Genomic DNA, 19,905 nt, shown 5'->3' with positions numbered 1-19,905 from the left:
AACTGCATTATCTACACAGCATTGAGGACAACTGATATCAAGTTTGTATATCTGGTCAATGTGACCTCACCTTCCACAGAATAAAAGGGCTGAAAAGGTGGTTAAAATAAAAATAAACCACCCCCATACCAAAGCTATTTCTGCAAAATGACTAATCTTGAAGAGTCAGTTGAGTATACCCCCAAGTAACATTCAGAAAATCTTCACCAGCACCCTGATCTGCCTAGTCTACACTCAAAACCACAAACAAACCCAAACACTACCAGAAACCAAATTACCTGACACTTGGAGCTGTTTCAGAAACCAGCCTCACACACCAGTCTGCACTAGCAGCCAAGTGCACTGACAGCCACACCACTGGGCACGTAAGTCGATTTGTTGAAAGTTTAAGGATTACACTTGTTTAAATTCCTCACCCTTTCATTTTTTTCTCTTGAAGAAGCATCACTGATTAGGTAATAGTGCATTTACCATTTTTATTGGAAAACAGTTTTACCAAGGAGGGCAGGAGTGTCATAAAAGATTAGACACATTGTATCCAGCACTTCACTATACATTTACCATCAGCATGATATTTCCAAGATGCTTTGAGTTACCACTTTGACTTAACAAGGCAGCAGATACAGCTTTCAAAGTTCCAGAAAGCTTTTAACTTAAGCAAGAGCAAAAAAAAACTGACTCTCAAAGCCAGGTCAAAAGGAAAGCATCTACAAATTTTTTAACTGAGCCTTTCTGATCTGAGCTGCAAACACAAAATTCCTTTACTGCACTGAAAGTCACTGCAGCACAATAAACCAGTTTAAATGAAAAGACCCTCACCCTAATTTCTGTAACCCCACAGTCCAAAGTTAACCTGAAACCAAAAAGTTCCCACAAGTCATAAAACAAAGCTACTAGTGATGGGGAATTAAAACTTTTCAGCTGCATAGGATTATATTAACATGAGAAAAAAAAAACCACAACCTCACATTAATGTGCCCATCTACACAAATAACAAGTTTATTCATGTGTGCCAAACTAAAACGTAATCTGTCATTTAAAGCAGAGATTCATTTTTATTTCTGTTAAGATTACAGTACGTCATCTCTGCACTTACAGAACAAGCTGACCTACAACATATTTTCTGTAAGGTCGTATCTAAAAAAAAAACAGAGCATTTGAAAAATAAGAGGCATCTCTATTATTCGACAGTCATCATCTGTCAGAAAATAGAAATCACACTAACATTTTTAACATTCTAACATGGCCTAAACATTTTTTACAAGAGAACAACAGTGCACTTTTCAGCATTTCATACCACGAAGGTAAGAAATTCCAGACACTTTAAAACAAATCAGGTTAAGAAATAAGCCAATTATTAATTAAGCTAACTTTGTAGTTTCAAGTCACTTCTGTTTGGGGTTGTGAATACCAGCAGGCACTGAAACCAAACCTACCTCATGTCTCCCCTGATGACAAATTTGCCTTCAACAAATTTACTGTGACTCAGCATTACACAAGATATGTGTGCAAAAGAACAGTAAGTAAAACTCTGATTTCGTACTAGCTTTGGACATCCACACCCAGTCAATCACATAATACTGACATACTAGTCGCATCAAGCTGAAATCCACAGGAAATTTAAAGCCTGATGATGCTCGCTCTGCCTCCCTTATCCCATTTACACCTAGTATCCCTTCTATCATAAGGTCTCAAACCCAACACTCAGCACATTCACAAAGACACTTCTTTTCCCTTCTGATCATTTCTCAATACAAAAACTAAAGGTAAAACAAGAATATACAGACAGTCAAAGAGCTGATCGTGTGGAAGCTATGTGAAAGAATTCTGCGTCTTTTAAGAGGCAATCTCATCCTGCTTCAGGCAAAAGACACATCACAACAATCTAACACTAATTATAGCATTATTATCTGACTATACTTAGAGGTAAGTTGCGGTTTGTGTGCCATCAAAAGGTGGCTTGTTTGCCAAAATGACATCTTCATGTATCAACAGGTGAATTTGCTTTCAAACATAAGCTCAGCACTAGATGTGGCTTACAATGCCTTGCTCTGAGATAAATACATTCAGGATGTTTAGCCACAGGGTATTTCTAAAAGTAGCATATCTCTTGGGTCTAATCTCAACTTTATACACAGACTGTAAAACAAATAAACTAAATAAAGGTCTGTGTGTGTCACAATGGTTTGTTTCTCATGGAACATATGAATCCTCTCGCTGAGCCTGGTAAGCGGTCTGAACAACCAAAAAAGAGAAAAAGAATACTTACACTAGATCATAAGTAAGTTTTTGGCAACTAGTAACTAGCTAAATCTTATGGCACACTCTATTACTGATTATATGCATCCAGGAATGTAGTCATATTTCTTTCAATTCTAATGCCTTTAGCTTCTGCTTCCTCACAACACCAAGCATTAATTATGTTTCAAGAAAGTATTCACTTTATCCCAACTTAAAATTTCTTCTGTCACTAAAATCCATTTACTCCTGCCTCACAAGAATGGATCAACAGAAGCAACAATGCAATGTCCAAGCTACCATTACTTCCCACCCCTTTTTCATACCCTCCTACTATCAATATCCTTTTAAAATTAATTCTGATGAAATTTACTGGCTGTCACGTGCCTTCAACTACCTCTACTTTTTATCCACAAAATTCATTATTAAGGCTGGACAACATTTAATGCAGTTAAAGACGTTCACGACGTGGTACAATATAACATCCAGTCCTACTGTTCTACAGATTTTAGATTTAGCAGAGGTTTTCCACTGAGTGGTTTGTTTAAACTTACCTCTGCTGGTTTTCCAGAGCTCCTCTCCCTTCTTCAAAACAACTTCAAGGTACTGATATTTCTACAGATGGAATTTTATCTTTTCTTCAAAGCAGAAAAAAAAAATTACTTGCTATCATATCCCTGCCCCTTATGTCTGCAATTTACATCAGCTTTCTATTATATCATTCAAACACGGGCTGTCATTAAGCTTTAGCCTCTTAGTATGAGGCTGGATAATTTTCCTGCCAGTTCAGCCTATACTCTTGTTCTCTGAGAAAAGAGGTGGTCTGGTCTTTCTAACTTGATGTTTGTCCATTACATCATTCCAGAACCTCCAGTTTAGACATTTCAGCCACTCACAACATTTCATCAAGTGACTAATTCCTTTAATGTCTTTTTTTCCTGATTTGCTCATAGCCTATGAGGCTCCGTCACTATTCCCTTTGGCCTTCAGAAGTATTTAAATGTATCTGTTAAGTTTAGCTATTTGCTGCTACTCTTCTATTTCCCCTTAGGTTTCAAATTTACATTAAAACCCTTAACCCTAATTCATATCACTTTCTTTCCCCCCCTTCTTTTTATTCTGCTATGTATTATGCTTTTGCACACGGACTTGATTCCCATTTTTCTGGAGAGCACTGTTGTACACCCATTAACCTCTCACCTCTTTCTACAAAGTTACATTTTCCAACCTAGCAACTTCTTTACAGTTGCCTTTAAAGGTATGGTTTCCTTTTGTATTCTTAAGGATAAGAGTTAAGCCCCCCCATTTGCTCCCTCTAGGACTTGTAAAACACTTCTGATGAAAAATTCCACGATCTTGTGGAGAAACAAACAGAAAGATATTAAAGCAAGCCTGACAGATACAGGACAATCTAAAACAAAACATACCATTCTGTTCACTTTAGCTTATTTAACAGAAGGAGGGAAGGAGGGGAAGAAAGAAGAGTACTGTATTGAAACAGTGAAGTGGAAATAAGACTAACAAACAATCTGCTTGAACAAACATTCCCACTTAAAAGTCTCTATAAAGAACCTTTCAGAAACTGCTACAACGTCTGACTGTAATACTTTCAGTTCTTATAAGTGTCCTTGCTCAGTGCTGCTGACATGTGCTGCTTTTCCCTTTCTAAATGACTTCTCCAGGAGCCAGCACTCAGCTGAATACACAGGACCACATAAGTAAGTTAGCTCTGAAGACAGGGCACAGAGAACATAACAGCAGAGAACAACAAAAAAAATATCATCAGATTGCACGCTGACAGCCAAATGCTGTCATCCTGGTACATCAGAAGGAGAGCTGGAGTATAACAAAGACTCTATTTAGAGGCTGGGAGGGGGGTGTCCCAAGCCCCCAGAACAGCCAGGCTTCTTGGAAGTGAAGCATCAGTGCATCTGCTTGCAAGATTATGACACGGGGAACCCATGCTGAGAAAAGCCCGTACTTCTCCTGTCATCTTATGTTACTATGCCTCAAACTACTCTTCACTTCCCTGAGCCCGTGGGTTCGTCTAAAGGGTAATTAAAAGGTTCAACCACACTTCAAGTAAAAACAAACTTGTCTTGAATGAGCTAGTTCACATGTCAATGCACATGCTGCAGTAAGAACAATTAAAGCAAAGCCAGATACACCAAAGATTAGCTTGATTCAAATTACAAATTTACAGTGTTCTATTAACTCTTCTAAATATTAACTGCCACAGGTATATTCAAAATGGCTTTAAAATAACTAGTTTATGGGGGTAAAACTGCAATCCCAGTTCCGTACAGCTCATCAAAATATCCCGACTTTGTTAAATCTTTCATCAACATTAAGCAGTGAGAGCAGAAAACATGCCAGCAAACAAAAAAATCCGGACATACGGCAGCTTGACTAAAGGATAAAGGGAGCGTTAAACACAACCATTCAGCACCATTTGGGAATTCTGCAGAAACAGCAGCCCGGTACTTTCACAGGCCATGACGTATCTTTTTAGCTTGGAGTTTCAGTTCTCGTGAAACGCCCTCATGAGGCAAAGCTTAAAATCATCGTTACGTGTATTCTTGTACGAGCAGTACAAATCGAAAGATTATGAATGGGATACGTTTCGGGTGGTTATTAAGGTCTACAGAGACATGACAGCTGGAAACGGCCACCACGGCTACCGAGAAGGCGGAAAAGCCTCATCGCGTATTAGTCGATGAGATGATGGTGCGGCGGGGATATGGGCTGATGTATGCAGGGAGAAGGAACAGCTTTTGTAACATCAACTAAGATCGCTAACAAAAAACAACCGCACAATCTTGGGAGACCCAGAGAAAAGTTTCCCTTCCTTCCCCCTCGAGCCGAGGCACTGCCGCTCCTCACACACCCTCCCCCGGCACGAAGCCCGTCCTTGCAGCATGGAGTTCTCCGACTCCCCATAGCCGCCACCCTGCCGGCTCCCCCGGCCGGGGCGCGGCGCTCCCGCGGAGCGCGGCCCGCCACCGCCACGGCCCCAGCCCCGCGGGGGCTGCCGGCGCAGGCCCTGCCGCTCCCCGGGACTCCCTCCCTCTGCTCCCGCACCCCCAGGGTGGGCGGGAGTGGGACCGGGCCGCGACCCCAGCCCACGCGCGCAGCTCCCAGTGCACCGGCTCCGCCCCGCCCGCGCGGCCCCAGCCTGTTGCGCGCGCGAGGCCCGCCCGCTCCCGCCGCCGCCGGCGGCACCCCCAACCCGGGCCTCCCGCCGCCCGGAGCCGGGCCTCCTCTCGCGCCCCGCTCACCGCCCGGCTGCCGCTCTCCACCGCTATCCACACCCCTGCCGGCTCGCCGCGCAGCCGCCCCGAAGCCGGGGCTCGCCCCACCCCCCCGTACCTGCTGCCGGCGCGGCCCGGCCCGGCCCGGCGCTGTCTCCTCTCGGGCCCTAGGCGCGCGAGCGCCGCACCGGAGTTGTATTGCAGCAGGTGGCGGGGCTCGGGCAGACGGGAGGACATGCCGGCTCCTTGCCTCAGGAGCGATGGCGGCCGGGCGTTAAGCTGCGGAGCCCTGCGGCGATGGCGCAGCGGCGTTAGGCCGTACCGTGCTTCGTGACCGGCAGCGGTTAAAACGGACAGGGACACCCCGTTCTCCAGGGGTGTTTCCAGCCCGGGATGACCTAAGGAGCTGATACTTCCACTTCAGTTAGTGCTCCCGCTGTCGTGTCACCACAAACCGCGTCGCAACAAGCTGCGCGCATTGAAGGTGCGGTGGAGAGCGAAGCCATTTCGCAGTTCCACAGCTAATCGTAAAGCGCAATGCGGCGGCGTGGCGGGCACGCGTACAGCGGGGCTGCAGGGCGTATAGTTAGCACAAAAAAAACACAAGAGCCACTGCTCAGCGATGTTGAATGCTGAGGTAGATAGATGGTTTAGTCTGTGCGCTAAAACCTCGTTTGCACACCCACAGAGGAGCACAAGGAGATAATAGTCGGGGGACCCCAAACAGCACCCTGCTGAGCTGCTCCCAGGCCCATCCCAGGAGCCATCAACCCACCCCAGGGGCACCGTGGCAGGTGGAAACCCAAATTAAGCACTCAGAGGAAGGGACATCCTGGGACCCTCTCAGGGGACCCTCAGCTCCAAAGTGACTTTAGGGCTGGGGGGTCACTGTGTTCAGGGCTGGGGGACACATGATGGGATACAGGGGAAGAGTGGGGATTGCACAGGATTCATAAGGGTGTGTTCACGGGAGGAACCAAAGACGGGAAAAGGATGGAACTAGGTGATGCGTGCAGAATCAAGTGTGGGAAAACAGGGATATGGGACTGAAAAGGACTGATTGCATGTAAATGGTTTGAGGTGGTTTGGTCATGTCCCGTGTCGGTCCCATCTTCTCATTAAATTCCTTTTGCACGCTGCCCTGTTTTCCTGTATGGGTACATGCATTTGTATACATATCATATGTACACATAGACATTGATGACATACAGGACAGACATATATGATATGCATGTCAAATACATAGGTATATTTCATAGGGTGTCTATATAGCGCAGCATTTTTACCCACAGAATTGGGATAAGGGAAATTAAAGAAGGCAGGCAACAGCTTTCTCCCAAAGCATTTGCACCAAAAAAAAATAACTAAAACACTTTTCCGTCAGAGATTTCAGGCTTCTCACATCCTACCAGTAAGCACATCTGTACTGCAGCAGGAGGTCTGGTTACAGCACTGGTTGGCATTCCTGAGATACCTTGAATTACATTAGCACAGGTAAGGGCAGCAGCTGGGATCTGCAAGTCCTCCTGGTTTTGCTGAGAGCCTGGTTTCAGATGCAGCTGAGCTAATGCAATGGTGTGCCGCAGGTACAAGGATGAAATTCATGTTTCCCATTGCCTTCACTCTTCTGCTCCCTTCTCTCTACCACATACACATTTTGAGGCACGGTGAACTATATTCATTCTGCATCTCTTGTAACCCCCTGCCCTAAAAGGCCACCACAGATGGTGCCTTTTTGGAGTATAGCCATCACCTGCAGGTGAGGATTTGCAAAACTTGAGAGGTTTGTATTGCATCAGGCTGCAAGGCAGAGTACCCAACAGTGTAAGGCAGGCCCAGGGCAGGCTGCTTGGGTCTGTGTGATCACTGGGCAACACAGAGAAACCATAAAAAGTACTGCCAGGGTTCAGACTGTCTGTAAACACAGAGATCTAAATCCAGCTCCTTCTGAAGCTGCAAATAGTTTAGTAATCTGGGTCAGTTCAGCGGGAGGGAGTTTACTCCTCACCAGTAATACAAACTTTTGAGAAGTTTTATTTCACATAAAGTGAGGCACACAAGCAGCGTGGTTTTAAACACAGTCTAAAAGGATGATGACGGTGTTGAAGGTTGAAGAATGACCCTGAACTGACTGGGGGCAGGAGAGAGGGGAAGTGGACAGGGTAAACAGATCAGTGATCATGTTGTGATTGGGTGAAATTTGGGTTTAGGCATATTACCACTGGCCCATTTTCCCCAGTCCAATGGGATGACAGAAACTGGTATCACGATAGTACAGCCCTTTCTAAAAAAGGCCATGGAGCCAGACTGCTAACCATATTTAGCACTACTAAATTACAATTGGCACCAGCAAGCCTTGGTTGTCACCTGCTGACATTTTGTTCAGCCCTAAAAGCAAAACCACAGTTGTCTGCACTGTTTCAAATTATGAGAGTCACTGGGGCCTCGCAGATAGAGAGAGAAAGGGCAAAGTAACCAGTTCATTGTGACTTAGGGTCTCAGAGCCACCACCACCACAGCCAAAAGATGTTCTGTGTTACTCAGGTGCTAAAAAGTGGTCACATATGGCAGCAGGTCACAAGAGGTGTCTTTGCAGGGTGAGCACTGACCAGGGAGAAGCAGTGCATGCCCTATCTGCACCCCTGAGCCCCGCTGACACGTAGTGGTTCCCATATGACTGTACTCACCATGAGTATGAAATGCTCATCATGAAACTCGCCATGAAATGCTTTCATGGGTGCACACTCAGTAAAACGTGACTGCTCTCCTTTGCTTCCTCAGGTTTGGCTGAGGAAGGGTGACACTGGGAGCGGTACCCTTCAGGCTTCCTCCCAGTGGCTGGTGAGACCCTTTCACTGTGCAGTGGAGGGGCTGTAGCTGGGGAGTCTCGTAGGGTCCCAGGAGTTGGCCAGGCACATCTGCCTGGCTACTCAGCTCTGCACTGTTGCCGCTTCCTTTCTGCCCACCCCTGCCCAGGCAGAGGAGAAACCTGCCATCACTGTCTGTATCAGCTTCTCGTGTTGGTGATGATGGGAGCATGGGCATGGTGACAATTCTAAGAGCAGAAAGCACAGACTATTGTGGGCACCAAAGGGAGTTAAGCTGTAAAGGGCAAACCTCCACCAGAGAGTGACAGGGAGCTGATACAGGGCTCTGGGAAATGGTTTGATCTTTTTCTTCTCATGGAGGGGACACAGAACGTTACTGGTTCTGCTTCTCCCATCTGTGTGAAGTATCACTCCAGAAGTGACAGTGTTAACAAATACAGTGCAAGAGACTGCTCTGTAAGCTGAGCTACACAGTCACATGCACGGGGTTTTATTTTTAACATCCCAAAACTACTTGTTCTGTCTGGGCTTGCTCTGTGCTCTCCCATTCTCTCTTCTTTCTTTGCTTGCAATTCTCCATTACCCACCTCATTTCAACCCAGCTGAGCACAACCAGGAGAGCGAGTGTTTGATACACACACAGGGACTCTATGATTAAGGTAAGGCTTTGTACATAGAGTTGGAGTCTTTATATATAAATATAAACCTATATTTATAAGGTCAAACCTTATGCAATGCAGTGGTTACTGTATTGAGATATGAAAATCAATACATCCTCAAAACAGCCCTAGTAATTAAGAGGAAGTAGAATAATCAGACACGAGATGTCTTAAATGACACCCTAAAACAGAGGAAGCTGGTAACTATGAATGCTTCTGTGACAAGCTACTCTTAAAATAATAACAAACTCCATCATGCATTCAGTGGATTAGCCATAGTTTGCAGCGCTGGGGTTTTAAAAGACTAAGAATCTGATTCTATGATGAGAGCTTCAGCAGCAGGATAGATAAGAAATTGAAACTTCTATTTCTGTAATTTCCAAGAAACTCTGAGAGAAGTAGAAAAAGGAAATACAGTAAGGGGCAGAGGAGAGGCAAGAGCAATCTTGTGGCCAAAATGCTAAAACTTAGATCTGGTGGGTTTTGTAGATTCAGACTGCAAACTTTGTGTTGGTAATCCAGACTGACTGAATGATGGTGATGTAAGATTTACAAGGGTTACAGGTACTACTGTACCATTTAGAGTTGTGGCTGCTTAGCAATTTTTATTCAGGAATATTTTCTCTTTTGTTTCTTATGACTCAGACCTTCACCAGTAGCTCTGAAATTCTCTATGCTGGGCACCTGCCTTCGGCTGGGTTTCTTTTGTTTTGCTTAAAACTATTGACTTTATTATCTCAAGAGGTTTTCAGAAACATATGTTAATGAAATTGTTACCAGGGCATAAAACAGAACCTGAAAAAGAACCCTCATACTGCAACTAAACCAGAGGCTGTTATTTTAAAGCACTTGCTGAACTCAAACCAAACCCAAACTTATTTCCCAGCTATCCATGCAAAGTGAGTCTGCCAGCTTGTGTCTCTACCAAGGACAGCACAGGGACCCCTCACACATACAAGGAGCAGTGGAGCAGCTCCATGTCACAACCTCCCCTTTTTTCCCATCTTGCCTGTCTCCCATAAGACTCCCCAACATGTCCAACACAAGACCCTGCTGCTGGGCTGCCCTGCACTGAACCTCAAGCCCATGGGACCACTTCAGCATCTGGAAGTCTGGGGTGGGTATGTCTTAGGTGAGCTATGGCTGCATTGCACCAGATAGGAAGAAGCAAGTAATATTGCTCATAGGAGGGAGTGCAGCGTGGGATTTCTAGCAGCAGTGCCCTGTGTAACCTGTGCCTCACTACTCTGAACCCTCCCCTGCTCCTCCTTTAACAGCACTAGTGCAGTTCACTGGACAGAAATTGCACGAGCAAGTTTTACCAGGTGAAGGGGACTCCTGATGGTGAGACAGCTTGTCTTGAGCTCCGTGGTCCTGCCTGCCAGGTTTAGGGAGCTGAAGAGGAGCTGATGTGCTGCTGTAAAAAACTGAGCTGCAGGTGTGCTCTGGAAGAAAAGCAAGGAATGTTGATTGAAGTCTTTGCCATGCTGATGCACTACACTGTGGACCTACTCCATCCCTGTAATTTTAAAGCATATTTTTTCCACTATAAAGCAATTCCAACTCATTCAATAATTCTGAACTAGTGGTTATTGCCATGAAACACCACAGCCTCAGCCAGCTAGAAAATGCAGAGTATGTCCCTAATTGTCACAGCTTCATCCTTCCAACTTTGGGTTTATCTGGGTCAGTTGTCTCTCAGAAAACCTTTTCACTCTGCATGTCTTACACTGAGGATTTGAGGATGACCAGGAGGACTGCCCTGGAATCAAAGCGGCCCTATGAAATCCATGTGAACTTGTTCAAGGTCTGAGCCTCAAAGGAACTGTCTTGCACATGCTTACTAGAAGGTTATTAGTGTTATTGATAGGGATTTAATCTGTAGCTTTTTTTCTCCCATTCCACCTGCTGAATATGGTGTACCATATTCACTGCCTGACGCATTTAAAGCTTGGTTGGCAATACGTATACGCAAGATCAGTCTGAATGGCAACTGCAGAGCAGGTATGCAATGAAGGTGTGCCATGGAGGACAGTGACCCACTCTGCCTAACACCAAGACAGTCACTCAGGCTGTAGCTGTGCCTGCTGTGGGTGTTGAGATGTGGGGCTCAGTTAGCTTAGGGGTCACTGTGATTCCAGGTGGTGGCATTCTTGGATTCACTTTTTATTTTTCTATGGAAGGACAGGACTTCAGAAAACTTAAGCTCCCAAGGATCATGTACCAATGCCAAACTGAATGGTTTCCAACGGCGTAGTGTTTTCTTTTTCAGCTGCAAGAAATAAATATATCTGTTTAGTAAAAGGAGACCTGAGCCTGATTTCTCACTGAGGTTAAGTATGTAGTGATTGAGGAAGTGCACTGCATGAAAGGAGATAAAAATCTCTAGTTTAAGGATTTTTAGATGTTCTCCTAGCAAATATGATTCTACATCTGGCTCTGCCAGGGTTTTTGTGCAGGGAGCATACAACTGCAAGTGAAACATCAGAAGCTCAGCATCACCATGTGTGGTGTGTATATAGTTATTTATTTGTATGAAATATTATGTTCACTTTATTTTAATCTTTCTATGTTTTAATTGTACATCTGACAAATAGAAATAGTAGTATCTTTTGACCTCAGGAGAACCCTTAGTACTGCTAAGATAAATTCATTATTGGTTGCAAACCTCCCTCAGATACTAAGATAATAAATATATTTTAAAACCCTGTAAAGAAATTAGTAATGCTGTATTCAGCTCAGGATTTACATACCATGATAAAAAAGAGGTAAACACCATATACTGGGTACAAGGATTAAAAGAAATGGAGAGTATCTTCTGTCTGCTCTGTAAAGTTCACCGAAAGTACTCCTTGAAAATGTTTTCCTGTTGTATCATCATATGTAAGTTTAATGTTTGTGGCTCCAGCATTTGGATGCAAATTTTCCTGAGATCTATTAATTGCTCCTTGTGATGTTTTAAAGCTTAGAAAGACTGTTTTCTGTTTGTTTGCAGTCTCATCTCAGAGGCACTCTTTCAGGTAATGATCTGGGGTTGCTGGTGGCCCTTTTTGATGGTTCTTTAAAATGGGAGACTTCCCTTGATTCTGTGCAAAGAGTTCAGATAATATGTATAATCTTAATATATGATCAGTCACACATAGCAAATACCAAATATGAAAGCAGTTGTGTTGTTTTGACTCACTCACTGCACTGAATTAAATATCTATTTACTGACAATAAAGTGTAATTGATTTATTAATGTGAAGTTATTGTCAGTGAACAGATCTGCTCCAGACACAGATGTATCTGCAGCTAAAATAGCAGCTGTGTATTTTTAAACCTTACTTGATTTGCTGTCATGACAGTCTAAAAATAAAGATTTACCAAAGTGGACAGACTGTGGACTGTAATTCGCATCTTTTCTTTCCACAGTAGTTTGAGCCAGATTCAGTTAAGCATTTCTGATTTCATTTTTGTGTGTTTTCCTAACCCAGGTCTTCGGAAATTTTGCAGGTTTCAGGGAATCAAGAAGTGCACAGGTCTAGAGAAGTGTTTCATCACCCTCCAGATCTGTGTATCCCCTGCATCTGGATGTTAAGTATCAAACTTACTGAGGCAAGAATTTGTAAACTTTCTGATCTGGGCTCTGAAAGTTGTAGTTTGTGTACTGATAATAACTAACTGACATCAACTAAACCACAGGGCTAGCTAAGTCATCACTTAAAATACAGAGCTCCTGATAACTGATATTTTGGAACAGAAGCAGCATTCAAACCTTGATAAATATCAGAAGAATTCTCCGTCCCTTCTTCCTGTCCTCTAGCTTCACAGATTTGACAAGAAGAGGCAAAGAAATAATTTATCTGAAAAGCATGACATATACAAGTTAGAGATGAGCTAAACTCAGCTGACAGATACCTGAATAACAATGAAGACTGATTCTGGATATGAATGCTCTGACATGATTGGTTTTCTTAAACAAAGCATGTATTTCCTTTCTGTACACATGATGCGGATGGGGTTCATTTGAGCATACAGCAGTGTGAAGGCAGGCTCCATGCCAGAAACTTTGCAGTCAGTCCTTTCTGTGTTTTGGAGAACCGTAAGGGCTGTGCCACTGGTGTATTTTTATTTATCAATTGTTTCTCTCCGAGAGTTACTTTTGCAGTGGAAAGTATTGTTCACACATTCATGTTTTCATTGCAGTGTAATGTACCCAGCCTTCGTCTGACCTTAGGCAAGTCATAGCTGGGACTATTTTTAGAGATTATATTTGCAGCAAAATGTTACAAGAATGAGAGCAGCAAGGATGCTGCCAATGAGAAATAAATCCATCTGTATCTCCTGCTTCTCTGAGCCACATAAAAGTAGATGTGACTGAACAGCTTAAAGCAGGACAGATACCACCATAAACCCCATGTAAATCAGGAAAGCAGAGAAAAGAAGGCCAAGGAAATTAGCCTTTACCCAGGCTGCTTTCCACACTGGTAACTGGGATCCTGAAGATAATCCTCACTCTCAGCCTTGCTGGTGTAGAGCAAAGGGAGGTTCACCTTTGTAACATTAATTTCCTTATGGGGGAATGACAGGACACGTAGGCCAAATGACCAGATAACTTTTCTGGAGAGGAAAAATAAACATCTATCCAACTCAGTGTTAAGGAAGTGGGAAGCTCCTTCACTGTACCTCTGGCAGTCTTGACTTCTACAGCTTGGAATAGATAGACCGAGTGTAAATACTGGGACAGAAAACAGCTTGCTCCCAAACCCTGGCTGCCTCTGCTGGTGTGATGTGTAAGGACCTTACCTATACCCGTGATGCTGTTGAGGCCACGTTGTATCATGGGGATCAGTGCTGATACATATGGGGCTATCAGCCATTTGACCACAGTCTTATTCCCTCTAGAAGTGCGTATGAGCACCTAATGCAAAAACCATGCATGGGCACAGAGGGTCTGTGGCCATGTGTGGCTCCTTCAGGCAATAACTGTTGTCTTCTTGTCTTTGCTACACACAGCACCGGGCTCAGAAAGCTCCCCCTGGGCAGCACAGGCACTGTGAGAGATGTTTCAACCGGCATTGTCACGCACCGATTGAGCCCTCCATCTCCTGCATGGTGATCAGCTGCCGCTTTCATTGTGGGGCCACCTTCCACATGTGCAAGGAGGAGGAGCACCAATTGCTCTGTCCCTTAGAGCAGGTCTCCTGCCTCAATTCAGCCTATGGCTGCCCTTTTTCCATGGCCCGCTTTAAGCTGGGGAAGCACCTCCAGGTCTGTCCAGCCAGCGTTGTCTGCTGCTCGATGGAGTGGAATCGCTGGCCCAACGTGGATTCAGACACAACCCTCCACAAGAACATTATGAAGGAGACCTTGAATGAAGAGTGTCTGGACACAGCCTTGGCACTCAGAGACCAGAAGATACTTTTCAGGACTTTGAAAATAGCTGATTTGTTTCCAGAGTGGAGGAAAAAGGATGAAGTGCATGAAGTGCAAGAGCTAACGGACGAAGCCATAGGGGGGGAAGAAGGTGCTGTGGGAGGAGTAGCCTGTAGTTCCCAAGAAGGCGACAACCAGTTGTCTGAACTCAGCCAACGTGAGCGTGAAGATTTGGCAAAAGACAAAGAGGGAATGGATCTGGGGAGTTACAAAACCTGGGAGAATATGTTCAGCAAAGAGCTCCTGGCTTGCAAGGTAACGGGCTCAGCAGACAGCACGGGACAAAAGACGGAGGAGGCTTCCAAGAAAACAGGGTCAGCCCCGCAAGCTGCCAGCTCCTCAGAGCAGGCAAAGGAAGTACCTGGGAGTGCAGAAGAGGCAAAGGACCAAAAGCCTGAACAAGTAACACCAAATACAGAAATGACAGGACTGGCTCCCTGGCAAGAAGGAGTCCTGGAGAGGCTGAAGAAGGAAGTTGGTGTAGGTGATTACAACATGTATCTGGTCCACCATGGGGGAATGCTTATTCGCTTTGGCCAGCTAGCTGCTTGCACTCCCAAAGAAAAAGACTTTGTCTATGGGAACTTGGAAGCTCAGGAAGTAAAGACTGTCTACACCTTCAAAGTGCCAGTTAGTTACTGTGGCAAAAGAGCACGACTAGGAGATGCACTGGGCCACAGGATGGCAACTTCAGACAAGTCAGTGGATACCTCAGAATTGGGAATAAACCCAGAAGATCTACCTAAGGCAAATATAGTTGAGGCCACACTGCTGTGTGCACTGGAAAAAGAGCTGAAAGGCCATGAGATCTCCGAAGCAAGGGGTATTGATGGACTTTTTGTGGATTTTGCAACACAAACGTACAGCTTTCCCCTGGAGCCTTTCTCCTCCAGTGCTGTTCTAGCAGACATTCTGGATGAAGAAAGCCCACCAGAACTGCACGTGGAGCTCTACACTGAATGTGTAACCAGAAGACACAACAAAAGCAGTTCAGCTTTCACATTTACTTGCAGCCATTTCTTCAGGAGAGACGAGTTCCCATCCCACTTCAAGAATGTGCACGCTGATATCCAGTCATGTCTGGATGGATGGTTCCAGCATCGTTGCCCGCTGGCCTACTTGGGATGTACTTTTGTTCAAAATCACTTCCGTCCTGAGGGTCTTAAGGCCAAGGTTATATACAGCAAACCTCTCAAATCATTTGCTATTAAGCCAGAGGTAGACACTGTCCTTGCTGAATCAGGAAAGTTCAATCCCACAGCGGCTAATCGAGGGAGAAACAAGGACTTGCTGAGCAGCCTCCCGGTGGAAGTGCTCAAGTACATTGCGGGGTTCCTGGACAGCTTCAGTTTATCTCAGCTATCGCAAGTGTCAGTGCTGATGAGGGACATCTGTGCCACTCTTCTTCAAGAGAGGGGAATGGTCCTGCTGGTCTGGGAGAAAAAGAGATATTCCCATGGTGGTACTTCGTGGAAAGCTCGCAAAAAGGCAAGTGACTGTGATGCTGGGAAAAAGACAGCCATGGGTTCTCTCCAGGTAAAACACACGCATTGCAAGGGATGCTGTGTGTAAACTTGCAGATGTGGGGAAGGTTCATGAGGTTTTAAATTTGCACCATAGTTGTCAGGGATCAGGGCTGTGAAACGTAGTACATCTAGTGAAAATAGGAAGTTGTAAATGGATATCTTCTGACTAGTGGGAATCCCTCATTCAAGCTTGTCTTGGGTAACCTTTTTGCATGTGCACTGTTTTTAGGCACTGAGAATTTCTGATATTTAAGGGTTACACATGGAGTTTTGAAGAACTTGGTATTCATACTTTTTTTTTTTGGTTGTTCTCTACGAGCCTGTCTAGGGTATGTCTAACTAAAACATGCTTTAGACCACCAAAAAGGTAAAGAACAAGGAGCCATAGCCAGGAAAAGTGTTGGCATCAACCCCTAGAGTCTGCCTCTTGGGTTGTGAGAGCCCTGAGGAAGCAGCATGGCGATAGGAAGCTGCCCTCTACAAAGCTGGTCTGCCACTGTTTGTGCTGGGAAATTATCCCCCTTACTGGCTCTTTATGTACTCTGAAAGAAATGTATAAACACAGCTCAGTCTTAGTCCTAGTTGAACAACAGTTATTGCAGTTTGTCCCTGCCCATGGCAGGGGGGTTGGAACTAGATGATTTTAAAGTCCTTTCCAACCCTAACTATTCTATGATTCTATGATTCTTTTCTAATCGATAGCTCTGCAGCTGCTCTAACATAAAGCTGTTTAAAAGAATAACACGAGAGACTTCAGCATGGCTGAGCAGACAAGACAGAAATCTAGGAACAAATATTTTTGAGATCCAGGGAAGACTCCCAGAAGCTATCTAAGGACCTGGCTTTCAAGCAGAGCCCTGAAGATCTCTGCCTATCGATTCTTATCAAATGGAAGCTTAGCAGTGTATGACTATTTATTAAGAGAGAAAACATGAAGCATGGTGAATTCATAATCTGTGTAACAAAGTCTGGTGGCTGCAAGTTGAATTAGCCCATTCCACAACAGGAATTAGCCACTGAAATGATTTACCAAAGGATGTGGCTTCCTTTGGTAAAAGGAAGACATTCCAGCTGAGCAGTTATATAGCAATTAACTTCTGTTGTTAGTGTAGCACAATTTCAAACCAGCAGCATTGAATTTGAGGACTGTCAATGCTTTTCATATTAGCTCTTTGTACTGACCACAGGAATCTTTTTTCCAGTGCAGACTCCACTTGAAAACTTTCTCTTTGTAACTAAGCCTGAATTTCTGGGCTACTGTCTATAATAGCTATGACTACTTAGGACTAGGACAAAGTCAGCCAATCTTAAGCACCGAATCATAGAATCATAGAATAGTTAGGGTTGGAAAGGACCTTAAGATCATCCAGTTCCAGCCCCCTGCCATGGGCAGGGACACCTCACGCTAAACCATGTCACCCAAGGCTTCATCTAACCTGGCCTTGAACACCGTCAGGGATGGAGCATTTACCACTTCTTTGGGCAACCCATTCCAGTGCCTCACCACCCTAACAGGAAAGAACTTCTTCCTTATATCCAATCTAAACTTCCCCTGTTTAGGTTTTAACCCATTACCCCCTGTCCTATCACTACAGTCCCTAATGAAGAGTCCCTGCCCAGCATCCCTATAGGCCCCCTTCAGATACTGGAAGGCTGCTATGAGGTCTCCATGCAGCTTCTCTTCTCCAGGCTGAACACCCCCAGCTTTCTCAGCTTATCTTCATACAGGAGATGCTCCACTCCCTTGATGCCAGGGGAGTGTTCCTTCCCCAGGAAGAAACATCTTTAAGGAGAAGAAATCTACTATGACTTTAAAATTTATTTTGATTTAATGGTATACAGCAAATATCAAAGAAATCTAATCACAGTCTTATCACTATATGCTAGCTTACCACTGAACGGTACATTGTATCACTGCAAACAGAACCAGAAGATCTTAACTGCACATTTCTATTTTTTACAAGCTTGTACGTCCTCTAGGAATAACTTTACCCTTAGATTTTCTAGGCTGCTTCTTGGGTGGGGTAACAACAGTGTTGTAATGTTAATTACTTTCAAGTTGCTGATAGATGCTTTGGAAGGCAGGTTTCTTTGAGATATGTATCACACAAGCATGCTGTAGTCACTTTGCTTTATAAACATCTGGCATCAATCACACTGTGCATGTGATGGAGTTTTCTCTAGAGGTGCAGTGTCGAGTGGCCTGGATTTGCTCATGCCCTGCACTGGATTGACACCAAAAACTGTAGAAGGATACTTTCCCATTAAAAATGGCAGATGAGGATTAAAGCAGCAAAACCAGGAAGTACAAGGTCCACAACAGTACAGACCCCATTTTCACTTGCTATGCCAGCCCTGCACAATCACGTGTTCACTAGCCTGCCCAGTACAAGTGATGCACCCCCACTACAAGCATATATAGATTTTCAAACTCCTATTTTTTCCAACATCCATTCTCTCTCTGCCCAATTTCTCTCCCCTTTCCCATATTAGATCTGGCAGTTCAGCAGCCTGTTCTCCAGAGTTAACAAGTGGCAGCGCAACGACGTCGTGTGCATGGCGGAGCACCTGAAGAATTGTCCCTTCTACCAAGTGGAGCACAAGACAGACCCCGTGCTGCTGACGGGCATGTGTGAATCAAGAGAGCAGATCCAAAAGACTTTGGTTTCTACTTTCAAGCGCAGAGTCTGAACAACCTGCTCCGCCTCTGCCACACTCCTTTCAGGGCCCTTGAAAAAAAGATTTGGGAATCTGGGTGTAAAGATTGTTGCTTCCAACCCTCCGTTGGACGTACAAAAATGGTTTCTCCCCAGCTGTGTTTGAAACATCCTGCATATTTTCTTTTTGTTTTTTCCTGTATTAATTTCAATGTTAAAACTTCACCCGCTGCTCACTGATAGCACGTGCTTTCTGTTTATGTTTCCATTCCTTGCTGAATACAGCATCCCAAAAAATAAGCAATAAGGATCTGGGTTGAAAACAGCATCTTCGTAACCTTGAAGGTAGGCTGCTGTTCTTGTACCACATCCCTGAGAGAAGCAAGATCAGTTAATGTACGTAGGTCTGAAACACCTTAGTTTTGGGGTCTGAAAGCCAAGTTCTGAGAGCACAGGTAGATGCCCTCCTGCTTGACAGACCTAGGGGCTGCTAATATAATTCTGAGACATGGGCAAAAGAGACATGAACCCCCAGAATTAAGTGAATTAATGAGAACTCCAGTGAGGACTCAGGAATTCACTGCACAGCCACAGACCATCATTTAGGACCCCGATTCATCCAAATGTGCCCAGTTGAGCACAAACCTAAAGCTGAGCTTTCAAACCAAACCAAAGCAGACAACATGCTCTTTGTTAGAAAAAAGTAGTAAACAGTTTTAGGGGCTCAAGTGACTTCTTGTATTTTTCAGTTAGTAACTTCCTCTGGTTTATTTCAAAATACATTGAAGCCATCAAAAAATATTCAGAGCAACTTTTAGAATTTCTTACCTACTCAGCGTTGCAGTTGTACACTGCAAGTTGTAATTACAAACAACTGTGAACAGTATGTCAAAGACATACTGTTTTTTTCTGTAAAAGAAAAGGCATTCAGCAACCTATTCAGTAATGGTACAGGTAATGTTTGCTTCAGTTAAATGGGCTGGAGTATAGGATTTTTTCCCTTTTTTACAGAGCAGAAAAGTGATAAGAATTTGGTTTCCTTTTTAATAAATACACTGATTTAAAACCAGAATGTGATTGTTGAGGCAACAGATGAAAAGAAAGCAGGCATGTTCCCAGCAGTGTCTGTCTTATTGCACTATTTAAACCCATTTCAGTGGTGCTAGTTAGAAATGCCATGGTTGTGGTGGTGGGTGGGATTCCTCTGAAATCATCATAAACTGATTTGACAGCTTAAAGCCACTGCACAGCCATAGAGGCACTGACTCACACCCCTTTCTCTTTTAAGCTGGTAGCCAGGAGCGCGAGCTTAGGACATGAGGTCTGGC

The 19,905-nt window shown here is 44.3% G+C and overlaps 2 protein-coding genes across 3 annotated transcripts in view; one reads left to right on the top strand and one right to left on the bottom strand.

The window, feature by feature from the left end:
- The window catches only part of KPNA1 (karyopherin subunit alpha 1), a 47,654-nt gene extending 41,976 nt beyond the window's left edge, over positions 1-5,678 (bottom strand). The window contains exon 1 of one of the 2 annotated variants that reach the window (XM_057404130.1): positions 5,608-5,678. The gene's annotated coding sequence lies outside the window, so the exon portion shown is untranslated. Of the gene's footprint in view, positions 1-5,516; positions 5,532-5,607 lie in introns of those variants that run through there. The other variant, XM_057404131.1, reaches the window with a different exon arrangement.
- A 2,879-nt stretch (positions 5,679-8,557) lies between these two features.
- FBXO40 (F-box protein 40) lies at positions 8,558-18,758 on the top strand. Its single transcript, XM_057404125.1, has 3 exons — positions 8,558-8,976; positions 13,975-15,882; positions 18,414-18,758. Exons 1-3 carry the CDS (start codon positions 8,968-8,970, stop codon positions 18,609-18,611), a joined length of 2,115 nt encoding a protein of 704 aa, XP_057260108.1. The 5' UTR covers positions 8,558-8,967; the 3' UTR covers positions 18,612-18,758.
- Positions 18,759-19,905: the final 1,147 nt, after the last annotated feature.

This window comes from Pezoporus wallicus, unplaced genomic scaffold, assembly GCF_028554395.1.
Source record: "Pezoporus wallicus isolate ANWC-B61680 ecotype Strahan unplaced genomic scaffold, APGP_CSIRO_Pwel_v1 contig_6598, whole genome shotgun sequence".
In the NCBI taxonomy this organism is placed as follows: domain Eukaryota; kingdom Metazoa; phylum Chordata; class Aves; order Psittaciformes; family Psittacidae; genus Pezoporus; species Pezoporus wallicus.
This window is presented reverse-complemented; position numbering and strand designations above follow the sequence as displayed.

Excerpts from the sequence above, each read along its gene's own strand:
- FBXO40 (XM_057404125.1), top strand. Across the intron at positions 15,883-18,413 it reads CGTGGAAAGCTCGCAAAAAG|ATCTGGCAGTTCAGCAGCCT; the intron begins GCAAGTGACTGT and ends TTCCCATATTAG.